General features: G+C 49.0%; 1 protein-coding gene across 3 annotated transcripts in view; it reads left to right on the top strand.

The window, feature by feature from the left end:
• Window positions 1-21,215, top strand: part of TMCO4 (transmembrane and coiled-coil domains 4) — a 37,997-nt gene extending 16,782 nt beyond the window's left edge. For 2 of the 3 annotated variants that reach the window (XM_084822119.1, XM_084822118.1), the window contains 9 exons: window positions 1,117-1,214; window positions 1,538-1,681; window positions 4,257-4,376; window positions 6,865-7,029; window positions 7,848-7,984; window positions 9,869-9,953; window positions 14,168-14,285; window positions 14,996-15,113; window positions 17,911-19,007. In XM_084822119.1, the coding sequence (XP_084678245.1) occupies window positions 1,117-1,214; window positions 1,538-1,681; window positions 4,257-4,376; window positions 6,865-7,029; window positions 7,848-7,984; window positions 9,869-9,953; window positions 14,168-14,285; window positions 14,996-15,113; window positions 17,911-18,360 (1,435 nt within the window). In that variant the 3' untranslated portion in view covers window positions 18,361-19,007. Of the gene's footprint in view, window positions 1-1,116; window positions 1,215-1,537; window positions 1,682-4,256; window positions 4,377-6,864; window positions 7,030-7,847; window positions 7,985-9,868; window positions 9,954-14,167; window positions 14,286-14,995; window positions 15,114-17,910; window positions 19,008-20,339 lie in introns of those variants that run through there. The other variant, XR_014786039.1, reaches the window with a different exon arrangement.
• Window positions 21,216-23,111: the final 1,896 nt, after the last annotated feature.

Below are 23,111 nucleotides of genomic sequence, written 5' to 3'. Positions count from 1 at the left end.
CGCTGGGTCTGGAAAAGCTGACGTAACAAACATGAAGCGCTTCGGACACACTAAAGTTGCTATCATTATTATTAATGATTTATGGGTGGGTAGGGTCAAAGGGTCCAGGCCCATGTGAGCAAAGAGGTCCACCAAGATGTTCTGACCTCCTCGCGTTCTGGGATGGGAAGGGAGGCCTTTTGACTCTTGTTCAACTGAAATTACAGGCCCCATTTTTTAAAAAAGTTGCCAGCTGGAGGTGCAGGAAAAAACAATGAAGAAAAGGAAATGGAGAAATCCCAGGTGCCTGTAGAAAAAAGTTTATTATAGTTCTTTTATATTGGCCCCAATATAAAAGAACTATAATGAACTTTTTTCTATAGGCACCTGGGCTTTCTCCATTTTCTCCATTATTTTTTCCTGCACACGTGCCTCCCCTCCTCTTTTTATTCAGCTGGAGGTGCAGGCCGTTAACTAAAAAAAATGTTTTTAACACGTCGTCGTTATGGCTTTTAATAGCGCTGCATATAAACTGCCTGTGTACATGTTTAATATTTGCTGTTTTCATTGCCCAAGCTGCCTATCTAATAGGGAGGATCTTCCAGGTATGTAGAGCTGGGTTTGGTTTTGCTGTTTTTCTGATTGATATCAACCATTCTTATTTTTGCAAGCTGAAATCGAGATGCATCTGTGTGCTCCGGGGTGTTGGGGGAGCTGGATACTTCCTATGGTGATAATACAGCAAGACACAGGGCCGGCCCTACCATTAGAGAAAGTGAGGCAGTTCCTCCTCCTTTTTGTTGTTGTTTTTTGTATTTTTATATTTTGTATTGCGATTATTGTTGTATTTGCAAAAAAAAAAAAAACAACCTTTGGGAGCTGGTTTGGGGTGCCTTGAAAGGACAGCAAATTCTTACTTGTTTTATTATTCTTGTATTTTTACACCTGGGGAGGGGGAGAGGTGGTAGCAGAATTTTCCAATTTAGTGGAAACGGTGCATATTGATTTCTGGTGGTGGTGGGGAGCGTGTGCTGGTCTGCCTCAGGCATCAGAATATCTGGTCCTGGCCCTGCAAAGAGAGCTCGCAGCCTTTTTTTTTTTTCCCCCACCCACACATCTTTCCCTCCCCCTGCGCAGAACGGCGGAGGCACTGAGGAAGAAGAAAGAGAAAAGGAAAAAGCTGAAACGGTACCTGCTGATTGGCTTGGCCACTGTCGGAGGCGGGACGGTGATCGGTGAGTCAGGACTCCCTGTTGGGCTGCCGCAGTTGCCCTATCCATTTATCCCAGCGGTGTTGAATCTCTGGCCCACCTGAGATGTCCACACACCCTTTCCCCAGACTACTGGTCCAGCGTTCGTGCGGTTTTTCCCACATTCTAAAAAGTTATTTAGGATGACACTGGAATGCAGCCCCTGAGAGCTTCTCCGTAATGGAAGCAGCCCTTGGGCTGCAAGAGATTCGACACCCCCGGCGGAGGGTGCTGCATCATCGTGGTCCTCACCCACCCCTTGTGTCACTTGGGCTCGCTAGAGGCTGAAAAGGCACCCCTCTGTTTAGGTCTGACGGGGGGCCTGGCTGCCCCTCTGGTGGCCACCGGAGCGGCGGCCGTCATTGGAAGCGCCGGCGCTGCTGCCCTGGGCTCGACGGCTGGGATTGCTGTCATGGCGTCGCTGTTTGGAGCTGCGGGAGCAGGACTCACAGGTAAGGGGATACGGGGGTAAAAGGGTCACTGTCTGGTGCCACAAGAGGATGGAGGCAGATGGCGGAGAAGCCCCTCTGGGAATTGCGGTGCACTTGTCATCTCTGCTGGAACACTGGACACTGAGATTGCTTAAAAGAGTGCTAGGACTCTGCTGAACGCTAGTCTGATCCAGCCAGACACATCTGTTGTCAGGGATTCAGAAGCTCAGGCCAAATCCGGCCCTTCTGGGATTTCAGTCTGGCACTCCTGGCTTCCCCAGAAGGCCATGCCCCTTCCCCTTCCCCTGGCCCCACCCCTTTTCCTCCAACCACTGATCATTTGGTGGTTTCCCAGGTTTTGTGCAGTTCTTCTCCCCATTCTGAAAAGTTGAAACGCCTCCCCTAAAGCTTAGTGACTGCCAGGAAGAGCTTCAAGCTACAATATGCTGGTATTTTTTGCCCTGCCCCTTTTGCATTTGGCCCCGCCCACCGCTAGAAGGCAGCCCCCAAGAGGTTCTCAGAAATGGAATTTGGCCCACGGGCTGAAAGGGGTTCTGCACATCCTTAAGAACTGGCCAGACCCGGAGGGTCTCTAATGAGACATGCCTTAATCGTTAAGACATCCTCACCCTACACACTCTTGCTTTGTACATTTGGAACACATCTGTGCGCTCGGAAGACAGTAGTTTTGCAGGTCAGCCACGCAAGCCTGAAGTTGCGTCCAGCCCTGGTCTAAAGAAGTGTTAATTGTTAAATGTGCGGGACTGCCTATTCCTTCCCCCTTAGCGGCTGACCCAGGGCCGTTGCCTGCTGTGTGCACCAGTGAAACACATGTAAAATAAACAGAGAAATCCTGTGTCCACAGTTGCTATGTAAATAAAGCTCCAGTTCCAGATGGCTGCGACAAATCCACAATCTATATCTTTATATGCCTGGTGACCATGGTCACAAGGTATATATATTTTAAGTATTCATTTTAAGTGGATGTCGTTGGGATGTTTGCATTCCTATAGTATGGGTTCTCCACCGTTAAAATTTTACATGCCGTAAGGGCAGAATGGAACAAATCAGTAAGGCTTCCAGACGGGGCAGAGAAATGTGTGAAAAAGGCAGCATCTCTTTACCGATATCTAGAAGCTGAATCTCAGCGTGGTTTTCCCCATTTGGTAACCTGGATCAACGTTTGTTCTCTTTCCGGGGTTGGTAACTGTTTGGAAAGGAATGGTTTCGACTGCTTTAAAAATAAATAAGAAGCTGTAAAGCAGCCAAGCTAGGCCTGAAGCGGGTTGCAGTGAAGCATATCTCTAGAGCATATCTTGAGAACTCCTTTAGAGTTCTGACTGAAACCCAGAGCGGATTCACCGCCCCATTGACAGTGGAGCCACCAGCCTCCGCTGGGGAGGCCCCCCTAGAGGGTTGTGTCCAGGGGCGGCTTTGCACTGCCAGAAGGGAATTACGGCAGGGGTACAGAACTACATGTCCCCCAATCCCCAGGGGCACCTTTCCAGGGTGGTGTGAGGGAGGACTGCAGTAGGCACAAGGACTGAGTGAAAACCGGGTGCCCTGCTTTGTCTAATCTAGCCAACATGGTGCCCTCCAGCTGTTTGGGGCAACAATCCCCATCATCCCTAACCATTGGCCATGCTGACTGAGGTTGATGGGTGCTGTAGCCCAGAACCTCTGGAAGGGCACCACGTTGGGGAAATCCCCTGTAAGTGCTTTCCTGCGATCACAATGCCACTGCTGCATACAGCTCCTAGAACAGAGTGACCAGGTTCAGGTGTGACGACAAACGGTGGCTTGTATTTAGGAGAATGGGCTTTCGTGATGCTCAGAATTGGGCGCTCCCCCTCTCCTCCTCCTCCTCCTTCGCCCACAAGGAGAGGTGATTGAAAGCTTCCATTTTCAGTTTTGAACTAAACACGGTTCCCTGTGGTTGGTTAGCCAGGAAACTGTGGTTTGCTCTGTCTTTCATTAAAACAAATCAGTATCAAACTTGTAATCCGCTAGTAATCGCAGGGAAGTAACCTTTGAACAGGGAGGTTCTTCTTCCTTCTCCTGGCTGCTAACCCTTGATAGACCTCCATAAATTTGTTCTGGATCCAAATTAGACAGGGTGCCATTATCCATTATTAGATTTCTGAACTCTTCTTCGTTAAAAAGCAGCTGTTTTTCTCCCAGTATTCTTTTCTTTGGACCATTTCCCAGAAGCCACTGTATGGGCCAGGGTTATTTTTAGAGTATAATTTATTAATTTAGGCAAAAATTGAAATACCTCTGCTTCTTGCCATTGCAATGGCACAAAGTTTGTGTTCACTTTTTAGAAATACCTTCTTTGGGGCAGGTGTGGTTGACATCACAGCATGTGCTCTTGCCTGACCCAGTAAACCAGGGGTTGTTAATTTGTGGCCCCCCCTCAATGCCTTGGCCTACAACTCCCATCAGTCGTAGCCAGCAAAACCAATGGCAAGGGATGATGGGAGTTGTAGGCCAAAACATGCAGGGGAATTGCCCACCCCTGTAGTAAACCATCCCTCATATTTTTAACAGCCAGGCATATAATTAAGCAGTGTGAATTATATGTGTGTATGTGCAGGCTACAAGATGAAGAAGCGTGTGGGGGCCATAGAAGAGTTTGAATTCCTGCCCTTAACGGAAGGCAAGCAACTCCATATCACCATAGCCATCACCGGCTGGCTTTCTACCGGCAAATATGGTAAGGGCAAAGCAAAAGAAATAGGATCTCTACAGCTGGCACACACAAACACCCCACAGTTAGAATGTTCGCTAACATTCCATGATGTCACAACAGCGCAGCCAATAGGAGGGCGGGGAGCTGACAGGGTGGCATTTAAAAACAAAAATCTGGCTGAAGCAGGGGTTCGGCCCTCCAGATGTTTTGGCCTATAACTCCCATCTGCCCTAGCCAGCATAGCCAATGGTGAAGGATCATGGGAGTTTTGTACGTCAAAGCGTCTAACCAGCATGACAGTGGTGACAACTTCCTGTGTGCCGAAATGTGATTGTTTATGTACAAAGTACGTGCAGTCCGGAATATGTTTAATCCTGCCCTCTAATCCCCCAAAGTCGCCCCACTCCGTCTGCTGCTGTTGGGAACATTTTACACATCGGACAGTGTCCCCCCCCCGGCCCCCATTTGGGGCATCCTTTCGCAGCACACTCCTACGAGGCTGCTGGCGATCAGCTGTTCTCGTTAATCTCCCTCGCCCTATAAAACCAGCTCTTCTGTTTGCCTTTCACATCGACTTGTTTTCTCAACCATGACTGCCGTCCCATGAGGTGCAGGGATACGCCTGGGTGAAAGGGCGAAGATGTTAACGTGCTCTGCCTTTGGGGGGGGTGTGTGGAAGGGATTAATCGCAGTTCTAGAAGCCATGCCCGCTTCTCAGCTAAATGCTGTGAGTTTCCAGCAGGCTGGGCCCATGGATTAATTCAAACTTGGCAACAGTGTGTGACGCTTAGTCCTTGGCGCAAAACCTGATTCAGTCCAGGAGTTGCACTGGGACAAAATTAACCCAGAGTGTGCCCATTACAGACATGCAGAGTTCTCAACCGTTCTCAAGTGCTGTGTGGATTCTGACTTTCCCCACATTCTAAAAGGTTGAAGTGCTTCATTACTGGCAGAGGGAGCTTTAAACTCTACTCTCTACTCTCTTTTTAACTCTACTTTGCTGGCATTTTTTTATATCTGGCCCCACCCCTTTTGGCTTGGCCCCGCCCACCATGGGATGTGGCCCCCGAGAGCTTTGCGGCCCGTGGGCTGAAACAGGTTCCCCACCCATGTGCTAAATATTACTGTGTCCTTTAGAGGAAGGACACAGACAGGGAAGCACTTTCATTCTCTGGTCAGCTTCAAATGTTCTCTATCCATTAAAAAAACAACAACTAAGCAGCCCGCCTCCACCTCTATGAGCTAGAACTCCAGAGTCTCCAAAGTAGTGTTGCTGCCCTTCCTGATTTTTATATTTCATTTCTTCAGATTTTTGCTTAAAATTTTAAAATGTGTTTTTTTAAAACTAGGAAGTCAATATGCTGCTAAGTGAAGTGCTGCCCTCCAGAGCCATCTTTATTTGGATTCAAAGGGGTGGTTGTGTGTTTTGGCACTCAGAACCCACCTCTGCCTTGTACTTGGGCGAGTTCCATTTCTTTTCATCTCGCCAGTTTATTCCTATCACTTTCTGGGAAATGAGGGTTGTCGTTTTTTTGCAACCGGCCATGCCCACCTGGGCAACTGTTTTATGAATGGGCAAACCCCACCTCCATAGCAGCCATTTTGTGAGAGTGCCCATGACACATGCTTAAAAATTCCAAATGCGCCCACCGACCCAAATAAAAGGTTGAGGACTCCTGACTGTGGAGTGAAAACGTCTGGGAGTCCCTTGCAAGGCGTGTGATAATGAAGGGCAAATTTGCATATTATAGAAACATAGAATAGTAGGGTTGGAAGGGGCCTACAAGACCATCGAGTCCAACCCCCTGCTCAGTGCAGGAATCCAAATCAGAGCATCCCTGACAGATGGCTGTCCAGCCTCGTCTTGAATGCCTCCACTGTGGGAGAGCCCACCACCTCCCTAGGTCATGGGTTCCATTGTCGTATTGCTCCAACAGTCAGGATGTTTTCCTGATGTTCAGATGAGAACTGGCTTCCTGTGACTTGCGCCCATGATTCCGTGTCCTGCACTCTGGGAGGATCAAGAAGAGATCCTGGCCTTCCTCTCTGAGACAACCTTTCAAGTGTTTGAAGAGCGCTATCCTACCTCCCCTCAGTCTTCTCTTCTCAAGGCTAAACATGCCCAGTTCTTTCAGTCTCTCCTCATAGGGCTTTGTTTCCAGTCCCCTGATCATCCTCATTGCCCTCCTCTGAACCCTCTCCAGCTTGTCTGCATCCTTCTGTCAGGGATGCTTTGACTTGGATTCCTGCATTGAGTAGGGGGTTGGACTCGATGATCTTGTAGGCCCCTTCCAACCCTATGATTCTTAAAGTGCGGTGCCCAGGACTGGACACAGTACTCCAGATGAGGCCTAACAAGTGCTGAGTAGAGGGGAACCAGTACTTCCCGGGATTTGGAAGCTATGCTTCTATTAATGCAGCCCAAAATAGCATTTGCCTTTTTTGCAGCCACATCACATGGTTGGCTCATATTGTTAATTCTCTCCTTTCCCAACTCCCCTCCCTTTTAAAGGGAGTTTCACAGGGCCGTGGAGCAGCTTGCTGCATTCCAAAGAGCAGTACTGCTTAGCCTGGGAATCGAAATATCTAATGGAGCTGGGCAATGCCCTCGACTCCCTGCTGAATGGATTAGTTAACATGGTGGCCCAGGAAGCTCTGAAATACACCGTGTTGTCAGGTGAGTATCCGACGACCATCCTTCTTGGGGCATTATTTTTGTATGTTCCCATTTTAAAGACGAAAGGAGAAAGGTATGTAAATCTCGCTTGTTTACCAAATATTTCTTTTTAACCCTACAGTTGGCCAAACGTACAGAAACCTCACTTTAAAAAGAAAAGAAAAGCTCAGCATGGGGGTGAAATTTGTTCAGTTTGCTTTTTAAACATTCATTATTTATTTAAAGAATGTTTATCTCACTCCTCAGCCGAAAAGGCTCCCAGAGTGGATTATGAGCAATCAGCAAACACTTCAGTGCCTGCAATTACAATCTAAAGAGACACCACGCACAAGGAAAAAAGGATGAGGAGGGAAGAGGAAAAGGGGAGGGGGGGAATGAAGTCTTTCAGCAGGGCTGGTGGAATGTTCCTGCTCTCCTTCTCATTGCCCTCAGCCCAGCCTGCTGGAATGGCTGCTGGTGGGGACAGTTGAGGGAGGAGGGAATTTAATGCAAAGTTACCTCATTTTGCACCAGTATGCAAAATGAAACTTGGTTCTCCTTTGACATGTGCGGTGCTCCAACTGTTGCAATAGAGTTCTCCAGTAGAAAGGTACACACAAAACTACATATATTAGTGAAACTACCGTTAAAACGCATTATGTACCATTAAAATGCATGAGATGGCATGGCCATCTGGGAATCTCCGGAGGCCTGGATTGGGACCTCAGGCTGGACTTTGGCTGTGGGCCACAGGTTCAACACCCCTGCTGCAGAAGCTTTCCACAAAGCAGCCCGTGGCTCTGACTTTGATTTTGTTTTTTCACCTTGCCTCCTTCCAGGTATTGTCGCGGCCCTGACTTGGCCCGCTTCGTTGCTTGCAGTGGCCAGTGTGATCGATAACCCCTGGGGTGTGTGCCTTCATCGTTCGGCCAAAGTTGGCGAACACCTGGCTCAGATACTGCTCGGCCGACACCAGGTGGGAGGCGACAAAAGTTTCCAGTCTGAAACCAGCACTTATCCTGGGATCATCTTTGTGGGGGTCTCTGTAGGGGAGCGTGGGGGTACAGGTCATCGTTCACCAGCCGAGCACCTGTTTTGCATGCGGAAGGGCCCAGGTTCTTATACCGGCAAATGTGGATCACAGGGGTGATCTGGTAGAAATTGCTTACTTGGGCTTCCAAAAGGCTTTTGTCATAGTCCCTCGCCAAAGACTCCTGAGCAAACTTAGCAGTCAAGGAATAAGAGGAGAGGCCCTTGTATGGATCACTAACTGGTTAAAGAACAGAAAGCAGAGAGGAGGAATAAATGGTAAATTCTTCCAATGGAGGGAAGTAAATAGTGGGGTCCCACGGGGAACTGTATTAGGACCAATGCTTTTCAGCCTGTTCATAAATGATCTGGAATTAGGAGTGAGCAGTGAAGTGGCCGAGTTTGCAGATGACACCAAATTATTTAAGGTGGTTAAAACAAAAAGGGATTGTGAAGAGCACCAAAAAGATCTCTCCAAACTGGGAGAAGGAGCATCCAAATGGCAAATGCAGTTCAGTGTAAGCAAGTGTAAAGTGATGCATGTTGGGGCAAAAGATCCCAACTTCAGGTATAGCCTGATGGGATCTGAGCTAACGGTGACCAACCAAGAAAGAGATCTTGGAGTTGTGGTGGACAGCTCAATGAAGATGTCAGCCCAATGTGCAGCTACTGTAAAAAAAGGCAAACTCCATGTTAGGCATAATTAGAAAAGGAAGTGAGAGCAGAACTGCCAGCATCATACTGCCCCTGCACAAATCTATGGTGCAACCACACTTGGAATACTGTGTCTGGTTCTGGTCACCACGCCTAAAAAAAGGTATTGTAGAGCTGAAAAAACTGCAGAAAAGGGCAACTGAAATGATCCAGGGGCTGGAGCATCTCCCCTATGAGAGAAGGTTACAACAGCTGGGATTGTTTAGCTTGGAAAAGAGGAGGGTAAGGGGAGACAGGATACAGGTGTACAAAATTAGGCAAGGTGGAGAATGTGGAGAGGGAGACATTTTTCTCCCTCTCTCAAAATATGAGAACCTGCGGTCACCCCATGAAGCTGATGGGTGGAAGATTCAGAACAGATCAAAGGAAGGACTTCTTCACACAGCACAGAGTTAAACTATGGAACTCACTACCACAGGATGTAGTGATGGCCTCCAATTTGGATGGCTTTAAGAGCAGGGTGGACAAATTCCTGGAGGAGAAGGCTATCGATGGCTACTAGTCGTGATGGCTATGTGCTCCCTCCAGTACCAGAGGCAGTGAGCCTATGTACACCAGTTGCTGGGGAACATGGGTGGGAGGGTGCTGTTGCAGTCATGCCCTGCTTGTGGGTCTCTGGTCGACAACTGGTCGGCCACTGTGTGAACTGAAGGCTGGACTAGATGGACCCCTGGTCCGATCCAGCAGGGCTCTTCTTATGTTGTTAATCCCTGGTGTCTCCATTTAGAAAGTGATCAGGTATTTATTTATTTAGAAACCTTTCTATACCGTTTCCCATTTTAAAACTCCCAACGAGGTTTACAACCAATGATGAAACAATACATCGTTATAAAAGCACAGCAAAAGTTAGACATGGTGACTGGGCTGGACTGGAGTTCCAGTCCCAAGATGTGTGGAGGGCATCCGTCTGGGGAAAACTGTAACAGCGTCAGAGAGAGGCAGTGTGATTTAGTGGTTAGACTAGGTGTCTTCCCAAGAGAACTGGGAAGACCTGGGTTTAAATCCCCACTCAGCCGGAAAGCTCGCTCTGTGGCCTTAAAGCAGCCTCTTTCTGAGATTCTCTGGAGACTGAATTCATGTGCCCATTCTGGTTTCTCTCTCCCCCCCCCCCCACCAGGGCAAGCGGCCAGTGACTTTGATTGGTTTCAGTCTCGGTGCCAGAGTCATCTACTTCTGCCTCCAGGAGATGGCCAAGGAGGAAGGTATGCAGAAAAAATATTGCTTCCCCCCCATATGGACTGTGGCTCAGGGATGGAGCATCTGTTTTGCAGGCAGAAGGCCTCAGGTTCAATATCTGGCATTTCCAAATGAAAAGACCACATTTGAATGACTCCATTCCCTCATATGAACCTGCCTGGGTTTTAAAGTCCTTGTGCGAAGCGCTTCTTTTGGTCTTGCCACTGTCAGAGGCACAGTTGATGGGAATGGGCAAGAGGGCCTTCTCAGTGGCTGCTCCCAAGCTCAGGAATTCCCTGCCAAGGGAAGCCAGGCACTCCGCAGATTTTCCTGCAGAATCACAGTCCTGGACGGGGGGCAGGCGCACTTTTCACATCCATTGAGCCAAGCAATGGAGTTCTGGCGACCAAGCTGGAGTTCTCCATCTCAAAGCGTCACAGTTTCCGTCTGGCCAGCAGCGTTTCGAGGTCCTCCCTGGATCTATCTTGACGACAGCATCCATGACTGAAAGTTCTTCCCGTCCCTACATCCTGGCAGGCTGTCCCTTCTTGAAGTCAACATTCTTGGCCGGCGTGTTCTCCCACCTGCCATGGCATTCTTCCGCTCGGCAAACCATCTGTCAACTCATGACGACCCGTGATCTCCGATATGAATAGTTCCCCCCCTCCTCTCCCCCTTCCCTCTGCCGCCGCTTACTTCAGTGACAAAAAGGAATCGAGTCGTCGCCATCGCTCGGAATGGAATTGTACCACTGAGTCATTAGCGCCACTGCTGTTCTCTGTGTGTTGTCTTCCTCCCCTTCTTCCTCGCCACGGACGGCTACATCGGGACAATTTGTACCAATTAACGCAATGAGAGACTTGCAGCCAGAAAAATAAAATCTGGTGGCTGCTGTGTTCGAATGACTGCTTGACGTTCAAGCTGCTCCTTGACTCCCCTTCCTCCTCCGTGGTGCCTCCGCCTCCGGAACCGCTTTCCCTGCTGAGAGCAGGCATGTCTGGTGTGGCCCCGCATGAGCTCCCCCCCCCTGCCCAGGCTGTCAGAAGGACATAGGAAGCTGCCTTAAGCGGGGTGTGGTGAGGAGGTAATATTTTTGGTGACATGTAACTTTTTGTCATAGGGCTTTACAGCCTGCCCCTCAATAAACTTCCCAGGGCGGCATACAGAATTTCCAAAACCCAACGGAACAAATCGAAAAACATACCAAAGATAGTCTGGAAGACGGCAACATCCCAAGAGTGGCAGAACAGCATAACAAACCCCAAATCTAAAATGGAACAAGTTGAGTTGAAAGATGGTAGAAAAATTAACAAGGTCTTCGCCTGACCGCAAAAATGACAGCGAATTTGGTGCTAGGAGAGCCTTCCGCAGGAGGGCATTCTACACTTAGGGTGCCAACACCGAGAAGGTCATCTCCTCCTGGTTACCCGCTTCACCTTGGACGGCGAGGCACCTGGGGATGATCTTAATGTACAGAAAGGCACATGCAGAGGTGGGCAGTGTTTCGCAAGCCCTGGTCCAAAGCCAAGAAGGGCTTTAAAGCTGAAAACCAGCACTTTAAACTGAGCCCAGAATCTTGGTCCCGGTTAGCAATCTAGGGGCTGCATTCATAAGCAGCTGCAGTTTCCGAACCGCCTTCAAAGACAGCCCCATGTGCGACTTGCCGCAGTAATCCAATCTGGAGATTGATGCTCTACGCGACCCTCTTTTATTGCCCACCATCAACTTTTGCTCCACCTCTTGCTGCTTCTCGCTCCGGGTTTTTGGATCCAGCTGCTGTGCAGGGGCCAAAAGAAGAGGGCAGGGGGATGTGGTTGCTAGGCAACCCTGGTACCTCTCTGCTGACTCCCAGTCATGCTGAAGCACCGAGAGCAAGAGTAAAGGGGAGGAGGAGAGATTCCATGCAGAACTGCAGGGGGAGGAGGAGTTAATAATGTCAGGCAATTCCTAGGCCAGAAGTCCAAACCACAAATGTGATGATCTCAGCTCCTGAGCTTGAAGCCCACTAAGAACTTGCTGCCACCATATGAAATTCATATGAATAAGGAATCCTGCAGTGTTTGAATCAGCTGAGTCAAATCTGTCTTACGAATTCCATTTAGGCAGTGGAAATCTCCTCTTTGCCCCCCACCCCCGTCTCCAGAGCGTAAGCAACCTCGTCTGCCCAAATCAGCTCTTTCAGAATGAAAGACGAAAGCCTCTCTTGCTATATGTCCTCTTCTCCCCCGACCCTGTCTTTTTCTTTCTTTCTCACTTCCCCAAGAATGATCCAAGAAAGACAAACCCAGCTTGCAAATTGACTTACTCCTGCGGGAGGCTTATGGCCGCTCTGGTATAATTAGCAATCGTGTTTTTCTTTTTTCAAGAAGTTGGTCTCCCTGTGCTTGGGGCATGACCAGTTGCTCTCTCAATGAGCAAGCATTTCCCAAGGATGAAAGTACAGCTGCCTTACGACCGCAGTCCTATACGCTCACCATTCCCAACTTGGCACTGACCAGATGTCTTGCCTACAAGTCCCATCATCCAGCTTTCAGCCGGTGGGCTGAATTCAGTTTTGGAGGAGCTCTGTGGGGCAGCATTCCAGCGGTGGGTGGGTCCAAAGGGAAGAGGGGTGCTGCTGGAGGTGAGAGGGGTGGGCTGAAATACCAGTGCATTGTAGCTTAGAGCTCCTCCTGCCAGCAACTCAGCCGCACAAGAGGAACTTCAACTTTTTAGAACGTGGGAAAACCCACACGGAAGCCACCCAGTGATTGGCGGCCAGGGGGAAGGGGTCAGGGGAAGGGGGTGTGGCTTGTGGGGAGCCCTGGAGGGCCGGATAGGAAGCCCACGTGGGCCGGATTTGGCTCACAGGCCTGAGATTTTCTGTACCTGTGAGGAACAACAGAAGAGCCCTGCGGGATCAGCCCATGGGTCCATCCCGTCCAGCATTCTGTTCGCACAGTGGCCAACCGGCTGCCCACGAGAAACCCACAAGCAGGGCGTGAGTGCAACAGCACCCTCCCGCCCATGTTCCCCAGCAACTGGTCTACATAGGCTCACTACCTCTGGTATTGGAGGTAGCATGTAGCCATCAGGACTAGTAGCCATCGATAGCCTTTTCCTCCAGGAATTTGTCCAACCCCCTCTTAAAGCCACCCAAATCAGTGACCATCACATCTTGTGGTAGCCAATTCTGTAGTTCAACTCTGCGCTGTGTGAAGCCCTTCCTTTATCTGCCATGAATCTCCCACCAATCAGCTTCATGGGGTGACTCTTGTTCTACATCATATGACAGAACTAGAAAACATAAAAGTCTTAACTAAAAACAAAAATCCTCCCCGTCTCCCGTTTCCCCTGCCTCTGTACTCTCTTTTGTGTTGAACTTGAGGTTGTAAGTTCTTTGGAGCAGGGAGCCCTATTATTTCTCTGTAAAGCGCTGTGCACCCCATTACTGTGTCAATAATGAATTGTAGAATTGGTGACTATGATAACAATCATCCCCTCTATTTCCCATAGAAGTGCTGGAGTGCTGATGCTTATGCAGCCAAAATGGCACCACTCATGCGCAAGGATGCCCAGCATCAGCAAGCTGCGGGGAGGGGGCACGATTTGCAGAAGTACAACTAATCTTTAGGACTGGGAACCTCAGGGGAAAACATAAACAGCCCAATGGGGGTCAAGCCTGCTCAGAGCGTGTGTGATCATGAGCAGGGGGGAATGGAAAACAGAGGGGAAGAGAAATGGAATGGAGTGGCCAGAATCTTGAGCAGCAGCATTCGATGCTGCAACATTTTCCTGCAGTTCTCACTTGCCATTTATGATAATAATTTCTCCAACTGCGTTCCACGTGTTTGGGTCAGCAGTGCAGAAAACCAATCGTTTTGAAGTGGCTTGATTGGATGGATTTACTGTTTTCCCCTTCCGGGGAAACACTTACCTGGGCCTAAGTCCCTGTGAATTTAAGCGGGGCTTCTGATTAAAAATCCATACCATCAGGCCTTCATTGTTTTTCATTTATTTACTTTAGAATATTGATATATACCACTTCCCGCTTTAAAAATCCCAAAGCGGTTTGCAACCAATTATAAAACAATACATCATTATAAAAGCACAAGAACGCCACAGTCCGTGATACAAATGCAACCACAGACAATTCCCAAATCACTGTGTATCTGTCTGTGTAACACATTCATCTTCCAAGACTTTCTGACGAATGCTTTTTCTGTGGTTTGTGTGCGTGCGCGTGGACTTTTCTCGTCAGATTGTAAAGGAATCATTGAAGACGTGATCCTGTTGGGAGCACCGGTGGAAGGAAATGCCAAGTATTGGAAGCCGATCACCAAGGTCGTCTCGGGAAAGATTATCAACGGTTACTGTAGGTCGGTAGGCCCTAAAGAGTCAGCGCTTCTTTTCTTTTTTTTTACGCATGTGGGAATGTGTATATGATACATATTTTAACGCAGGTGGTGAAACCTTTGTGCCGAGGGTGTCGAACTTCTTTCAGTGGAGCTCTCGGGGGCCGCCTTCCAGTGGTGGGTGGGGCCAAAGGCTAAAGGGGTGGGGCCAGGAGAAGGGGCGTGGCCTTCTGAGGAACCCCAGAGGGCCAGGTTTGAGGTTCTGCGCCCCTGGGCTATGCCACTGTTGGGATTAGACTGCTGGGTTAGATAAGAATCATAAATGTTGGATGGGTCCTTGCAGGTCATTTGTTCCATCTGCCTGCTCAGTCCAGGATCTGCAACACATCCAGCCTCTACTTAAAGGAGAGCCCACCACCTCTCCAATGTCAATTAACTCCTACTGTTGGGACACTTCTCCTAAAGTTCCGCCAAAATCCACTTCCTTGTAATTTCCACCCATTGCTTCTAATCCTGCCCTCTGGAGCAACAGAGAACAAATCGGGTCCATCTCCTGCCCTTCAGATATTTGAAGGCCGCGATCACGTCTCCCGTTAACCTTCTCTTCTCCAGGCTAAACATACCCAGAGCTTTCAGCCTTACAGTTGATGGGACTGTTGTTTATATTCTTCAACCGATTGTTACGGGATGGCTCCTCGCTTAGACTTCTCGGTTTCTCTTTCTCCGTCTTCCAGGGGAGATTGGCTGCTGAGCTTCGTTTACCGGACATCCTCTGCCCAACTCAATGTCGCCGGGCTTCAGCCAGTTAACCTGGACGACAGGAGGATGGTGAACGTGGATCTCTCATCTGTCGTAAGTAGCCGCAAGCAAAGATGGGCCTGAAAGGTTTTAGGGCCAACGTCTGCTGAAACCTCGAAAGCGACTGCCTACAGCAGAGGGGTCTTTCAGCTCGAGGGCCAAATTCCATTCCAGAGAGCCTCTCGGCGTGCGCATTACTCTAAAATGGGTGGGACCAAAAATATAAAAACAGGAAAAATACCAGCATATTATTCCTCAGATCACCACACCCCTGTCCCTGGCCACCAATTGTTTGGTGGTTTCCCCACTTCTGTGCAGCGTTTTTCCCATTCTAAAAGGTTGAAATGCCTCTCCTGAGGCTTAGTTCCTGGCAGGAAGAGCTTTCAGCTAAAATATGCTGGCATTTCGGGCCCCGACCCTTTTGTCTTCAGTCCCACCCACCATTGGAATGTGGCCCCCAAAAGCTTCTCTGAAATTAAATTCAGCCCTCAGGCTGAAAGAGGTTCCCCATGCCTGCATGTGGGCTGTTCTTATTTTTTATTCCTTTCCAACAGCCCCCAATGTGGAATTTTTCCTTTTTCACAGCCCAGTTGACGTTTTCACCAACCTATCCACCACAAACCCAAGATCTCCTATTTTTCTTTGAAAAAATCCAGAGTGGCTAATAGCAACTGATATAAATAAATAAAAATTCCTCCAAATAAAGCAACAGCTGCGGAAATAGTATAAAACAGCAGAACAAGTGCAGCTTATCCTTTACTCATTAGATCTACTGCTTGTTCTGCTTCTTCCCATAGCTAATTCCATAGCTTCTGAAAAACCCAGACTGGACAGGTTAACAAAAGAACAGGGACCTCCTCCCACTTTTCCTGCCCCCTCCCTTGAGATGCCCACAACATCTGACAATTCAGCCTGTTAGGCCTTCAACAGCCTTTTTAATTAAAGCTCTAATTTCTCCCAAGTTGAAAAAGACCGGTCGAGCCATATGGACAGTTTGTGGCTGCAGATTGCCTCGTTAAGTCATGGATCCAAAAAAAGCCACACCAGGCAAACAGACAACCTTCTGGGTTTCGTGCCAAGTTCTAGGTGGCTCCAAATGTCAAAGCGTTCCAGAGAAATCCAGAGAGGGATTGGTCTGTCAATGGCTGTTAGCCATGGTAGCTAAGTGGCGACTACATGTTGAACGTTGGATAAGTTTGACGATGGGATGGATGAGGGTGAACGAGCTGCGATTAAATCCAGATGAGACAGAGGGGCTGTAGAGAGCTTGGTTCAGGGACTGAGATTCCACCTGTTCTGAATGCGACCGTGCTCCCCCTGAAAGATCAGGTTTGTAGCTTGGAAGACCACCTGGATTCTACATTGTCCCTGGATCTCCAGGTGGCAAGGAGATCCCATGGAGATTCATAAATGACCTAGAATGAGGAGTGAGCAGTGAAGTGGCCAAGTTTGCAGATGACACCAAATTATTTAGGGTGGTTAAATAAAAAAGGGATTATGAAGCGCTCCAAAAGGATCTCTCCATACTGGGAGAATGGGCTTCCAAATGGCAAATGCGGTTCATTGTAAGCAAGTGTAAAGCGATGCACGTTGGGGCAAAAAATCCCAGCTTGAAGTATAGCCTGGTGGGACCTGAGCTAGCAGAGACTGACCAGAAAAGAGATCCTGGGTTTGTGGTGGACAGCTCCTTGAAGATGTCGACTTAGTGTGCAGCCGCTGTAAACAAGGCAGACGCCATGTTCGGCATAATTAGAAAGGGGATTGAGAATAAAACTGCCAGCATCATACTGCCCTGATACAAATCTATGGTGCGACCACTCTTGGAATAGTGTGTACCATTCTGTAGGGCTGGAAAAAGTGCAGAAAAGGGCAACTAAAATGATCAAGGGGCTGGAGCATCTCCCCTATAAGAGAATGTTTCAACAGCTGGGATTGTTTAGCTTGGAAAAAAGGAGGTAAGGGGAGACAGGATACAGGTGTACAAAATTAGGCATGGTATGGAGAAAGTGGGTAGGGAGACATTTTTCTCCCAGGGTCATCCTATGAAGCTGATGGGTGGGAGATTCAGGACAGATAAAGGAAGGACTCCTTCACACAGCACAGAATTAAGCTATGGAATTCGCTTGCACAGGATGTAGTGATGGCCACCAGTTTGGATGGCTTAGACTGAAGGCAAAAGGAGAAGGGGATGGCAGAGGATGAGATGGCTAGATAGCATCACCGATGCAATGAATATGGACTTGAGCACGCTCCGGGAGAGAGCGCAGGACAGGAAGGCCTGGCGTGCTGTGGTCCGTGGGGTCACGAAGAGTCGGACACGACTGAACGACTGAACAACAACAAAGAGGGTGTTGGACAAATTCCTGGAGGAAAAGGCTATCAATGGCTACTAATCCTGATGGCTATGTGCTACCTCCTGTACCAGAGGCAGTGAGCCTATGTACACCAGTTTCTGGGGAACATGGGTGGGAGGGTGCTGTTGTAGTCATGCCCTGCTTGTGGGTTCCCAGCCGACAGCTGGGTGGCCACTGTGTGAACAGAATGCTGGACTAGATGGACCCTGGGTCTGATCCAGCAGGGCTCCTCTTACATTCTTAAGGAACACATTTGCACAGCTATGTCTAGTGTGCCTTCAGGGGAAGGAGCATTAACCCTGGAGGGCTGCATTTGGCCCATGGCCTGAAGATCCTCACCCCTGGAGTAGGGGGAAAAATGCTTAGATGCTGTGGGGAGGGGGGAGAGGAACCCCAAATTCTACTTTCCTCCCCATCTCCCAGCATTGTCTGCTTCCAGGGACCAGACCCACTTTGTGATAGCCCTGCCCCTTACGAAACATTGTGGTCCCTTGCAGGTGAGTGGCCACCTGGACTACATGAAGCAGATGGACATGATCCTGAAGGCCGTGGGCGTCAAAACCAAGCAGTGCCGCTCAGAAGAGCAGGGGAACCTTGCCACGTCCTCCGCCAAGCTGGCGGAAAGCCAGGAGCTGACGCTGCCGGATGCCGGAAAAGAGCAAAACACACTGGCTGGGGAGGAGAGCTGTGATGACAACAGCGTTGGCCTCACTGCGGTTGACGACCACTGGTCGTGGGAGCCAGTATCCGGCTGTGGATTGTGCCTCGAAGCCTGCCCGCCGGAGCTGGATCCTGAACAGAACGAGATCTCTGACACCAATCGAGACCAAAACCTCGCTGGCCTAGAGGGATCGTCCCCCGATGGCACTTCACATTCCTCGGAACTTTCTGGAATAGCTGGCCGTGGCATCTGCTCCACCAGCACCCTGCCTCTGACACCGAGATAGCGTGCAAGTGATGCAGCACGATGGTTATCGTAGTCTTTGCACTGGGTCTTCCATAAATCCCTGCACGGCCGCTGTGGTGCCAATGGCACCTAAGTGCTTTGCAGTGGGGGACATAAAAGAGGTCTCTTGTAGAATCAGGCCGAGGTTCTGCCTACCCAAGAACATCAGCACCAGGGCAGGATGGATATAGCCTTCCCTTATTCCACCCCCCACATCTTGTAATACCAGGTATGTTGCCCCCGATGGCTCTTGATTTAGACCAGTCCTCTCCATGGATTTCCCCTGCCTGGTGCTCTCCAGATGTTTTGGATTTTGACTCCATGGACACTGTGGTCCGTGATCAGGAATGCTGGGAATTGTAGTCCAAAAAATATGTTGGGCGCCAGGTTGGGTAAGGCTGATCTAATGCAGCATGTGCCATCCTTGGTTCCCCCTAGATGTTGCTGGACTACAACTCCCACCACCCCTAGCCAGGAGAACTGGGCTGTCTGCGGATTATTTTAGCTGTAGTCTAACTGCACCAGAGGGACACAAAGTTGGCAAAGGCTGGTCTAACAACTGTAACCCTTCCCCCAAAAAAGCCATCTGAGGCTCACGGAATACTAGGGATGTATGGCTTTCGTAAAATGTGTTCTGTTTGTATTTTGCAGGTTAACAGGTGCCTTTTCTTCTGCCGTCGTCTCATTGGCAGAATCGGATTTTTTTCCATTTTCCCAAATTCGTGCAAATTCGCATTTGCCCAAACTCAAACTTGTGCAGATGCGCAACCTCCCCCCAATGTGCAAATCCCCCCAAAATGCGCATTTTCATACTTTAGCCTATGCAGGAAATGCACATTTTTGGCCAGTGCTTTTTTATTTTATGTATTTTTCTACAACTAAATTTGTGAAAAATTCCGGAAAGGCAAAGAAATGGTCTGCAAGTCTGCAGAATCCATGCGACTCGGGAAATGCCGGTCTGCTGTGGAATCCACTGGTCGGATTCATAGAAATCCAAACTCCTTTGATTCTGTTGCAGATTTCTCTGACACCCCTCTGCTATACGCCCTGTTCATTGCGTAGCGTGTCACTGAGAGTAATCTTTAAAGAAAAACACACTCCAGATTAAGTGTGCACGGCCCCAATTTAGATTGGGGCCACCATGGATTGGAAGAGGAGAATTGAGCCTTGCTGCCCAACATCACCTTTTGGTTTTTTGGTGCCCGTGCAGGGATTTCAGGGAGGGGGAAAGATGTGGGGAGGGAAAGATTTAATTCCACCCCTGGTAAGGGTAGGAAAGTTCCCTGGCTGAAATCCACCATCAGTCAGGGTAGACAATACCGGCCAATAGTGCCAATAAGGACCAGAAGAAACAGCTGTAAGGCTGGAAACCAAAGTCAAAAAAGAAACAGCTGCACCCGTTGAATTCCCAATGCCTTTCAACATTTGGTCTTTATCCAGGGAAGAAGCAAGGGAGAGGGAATCCTCCAGAAGAATCTCCAAGACTTTTTCCCTTGATAAAGACCATGTGTCGAAACGCGCTGGGGATTCAGTTGGTGCAGCTGTTTCTTTTTTGACTTTAGACGATACTGGGCCAGAGAGAACAGCGGTGTGAGTTGGTGTAAGGCAGTTTCTCAGAAGTCGTGGCTAAGGGCTGTTAGTCATCCAAGCAACCCATAGATGAAACTGCACAATACTGACTCAGACATTTGCCCTGTCTAGCATAGTTTTGCCTGCTCAAACTGGCCAAGGCCACAGAGCCTCTGGAGATGGCAGAGACTGAACCTTGGACCTTCCGCATATAAACCAGGGGCTGTGCCACTGAGCCACACTCTCTTCCCGACCCCCTGCTGGCCATCGCTGTGTCTTGTGGAATGGAGTTCCCCAGGTGTTCCGATCAGGGCAGCCTTGCGGGGTCAGAGGGGGCGCTGAGCACTTGAGGTCTGTGTTTAAAAAAAGCAAAACCAACAAACACACATCTCTTTATTTACACACGTACAGATTGAGAAGAAACAACGGTGAAAGGGCATCCAGCATGGGGCGTCGAACCTTTCTCAGCCTGAGGGATGGATTCTGTTTTGGAGGAGCATTCCAGTGGTGGGTGGGGCCAAAGGCAAGGGGGCGGGACCAAAAACGCCGGCCTATTTTAGCTTCAAGCTCTTCCGGCCAGTAACTCAGAGAGGCATTTCGACCTTGTAGAATGTGAGGGGAAAAATGGCACAAAAACTGGGAAACCAACCAACGACCAGTGGTTGGGGAAAAGGGGGTTGGGCCAGGAGAAGGGTGTGTGGCCAGCTGGGGAACCCTGGAGGGCCAGATTTTGCCCCCCGGCCTGAGGTTGCCAACTCCTGGTGTAGCTGAATAAAAGAATGTGTTAAATTATTTTGTACACCCCAACCCCCAAAAGCAACATTCTGTAGGATTGATCCAGGGACATTCATTTCTTGGGTCTCACCACATTGATGCTCCAGTTGCAATCAGAAGCCAGTTCTCCCCGCCCCTAGACATGGTGGATCCAGCCTGGCCGTTAACCTCCGTTTCAGTTGGTTAAGAAAGCTGTTGTCCAGTGGCCCTGGACCCTTTAATCCTTCTGTTCCATCTTGGAGAAGAAAAAGGTGGAGATAAGGGACCACAGATGGGGGCTGGGGGGGGGGCATGAATCAGCCTCTGGTGGAGTACTTGGTATTGTTGCAAGCAATCCCCATTTCCATCAGCCAGGGCTGTGATGCGGAATCTGGTTGGCCCCTGCTCTAGAAAAATCCCTATTTTGTGATTCATATGAACCTGTGAAATGTAGGGCATTAGGAGAATATGCAAGCAGGAAGTTTTCATAGTGTCCACTCGGTAATAATAAAGGACTGCATCTGCTGCCTGCAATTTAAATGTGCCCTCCGGTGTATTGTTGGGTTTCCATGTGCAGAAGATAGGAATTTACACACTCTCATAATCTAAATCAGGATGCGATTTCTATTGGGAAACAGGGCAAGGGAAGAGGGCTCACTTGTTTGGCCAGAAACAGGCTCTCCTTAATGGCTTCCACTCTGCAGCCAGAATCCCTCCTCCCTGGTGCGACCAAATGTAACAAATAAGAAGGCAGGTGCACTGTTCTCCAAGTTACCCGGCCATGTTAAAAAGGCCACAGATGCTGGTTAAACTAGGGTGAAGCTACAGGTGATCAGCAGAGCTGGGTGCTGCAAGTGACCCTTTTGAGAAGACAGATAAGAGCTCAGAATGTGAAGGACAGATGGACCAGGAAGAACATAGGAAGAGCCCTGCTGGATCAGACCAAGGAGGTAGCAGAGAGCCATCAGGACTAGTAGCCATTGCTAGCCTTCTCCATGAATTTCCCAATCCCCCTTTAAAGCCATCCAAATTGGTGGCCATTACTACGTCTTGTAATAGTGAATTCCGTTTTCATTTGATCTGCCCTGAATCTCCCTCCAATCAGCTTCATGGGATGACCCCACTGGGTTTTAGTATTGTGAGAGAGGGAGCAAAATATCTCCCTGTCCACTTTCTCCACACCAAGCATAGTTTTGTGCACCTCTGTCCGTGGGTGGTGCCAACTGTAAAAAGCAGACCATGCCACCCAAAATGGATCTGTGGTTGTATTAGGTGTATACAAGGGGAATTTGATAGTCATGGTATGTTTCAAATTTGACCATGTTCAGAGAGAACAGTAGGTGAGAAAGCTTGTGCGTGCCACGCACAAAAAGGGCCACTGAATGGGATTTGAGTTTGTCACAACTAATAAGTCCCATTCATTGCAATGGGTCTAACCTATGGAGGCTTGACATTAGATACTACCTTTTGTGACTGGCCACGCCCACCCTGGCAGCCATTTTATGAATGAGCGTCCCCTCCAAGCAGCCATTTTGTGAGAGCGCCCATGACGCTTAAAATTCCAAATCTGCCCACTGACCCAAAAAAGGTTAGGGACCCCTACATTAAACCTTTGCATTTAATGCTCTATGTGGGAGCAGGTGTGGTGGGTCAGGGAAAGAGAAATATGGCAGTGTTATGTGGCTCAAATTTGTCAATGGGGAAAAAACGGGAAAATCTTGCGTGGAAACTTATGTGCACCTATGTCATTTGCATGGGGAGGCAACTGAGAGTGTCAGGCGTTTGCATTTCAAGCCTGCACCACAAACATGGGAAGCGCTGGAAGACAGGTGGGACCAAATGATTGACTGAGCTACTCGGAGAGCCATACGCAAGACATCAAAAGCAGCATCCTTTCTCGCCAAGATGAAGGTGTTCATTGAAAAAACACACACACAACTCCCCCTGCCTCTTCTAATGATTGCATGCAAATGGGAGAAGTTATACTGAGCAAGCCAAGCTGTGGAAAGGTGGGGTGAGAGAGAGAGAGAGAGAACCCAGGCAAGAATATATTGGCGAAAATCAGCAGAGAGACACCCTAATCACGGAAGAAGGAAAACAGGTGATAAAGTCACAACAGTGGCTATTGTGTGCTTTGCCCCACTCCAAGCACACACGAAATAGGCCCTGTTTGGAACATCCGGTAACCGCCTTGCAGCAGATTATGGCAAGCAGAAACTGTCAGCCATTACTTAAGAGGGGGAAGACAAATTGTCTGTTGATCCCTCCCATGTTTATCGTTCTTTTTTTAAACCGGGAAGTCAGAGAGCCCTGTGATTGTTTTGTGTGTCAGAAGAACAGTGATCATTTCTTTTTGCTTTGCCACGTCCTTGACAGAGAGCATTCCCAGCCTGTGTCTCCTTGCAGGGTCGGCACAGTTGGGCACCTGCC

Source organism: Heloderma suspectum, chromosome 15, assembly GCF_057233095.1.
Source record: "Heloderma suspectum isolate Gila_16-S chromosome 15, 16-S_ref, whole genome shotgun sequence".
In the NCBI taxonomy this organism is placed as follows: Eukaryota; Metazoa; Chordata; class Lepidosauria; order Squamata; family Helodermatidae; genus Heloderma; species Heloderma suspectum.
The sequence above is the reverse complement of the archived record's forward strand: the minus strand, read 5'-3'. Positions and strand labels throughout refer to the sequence as shown.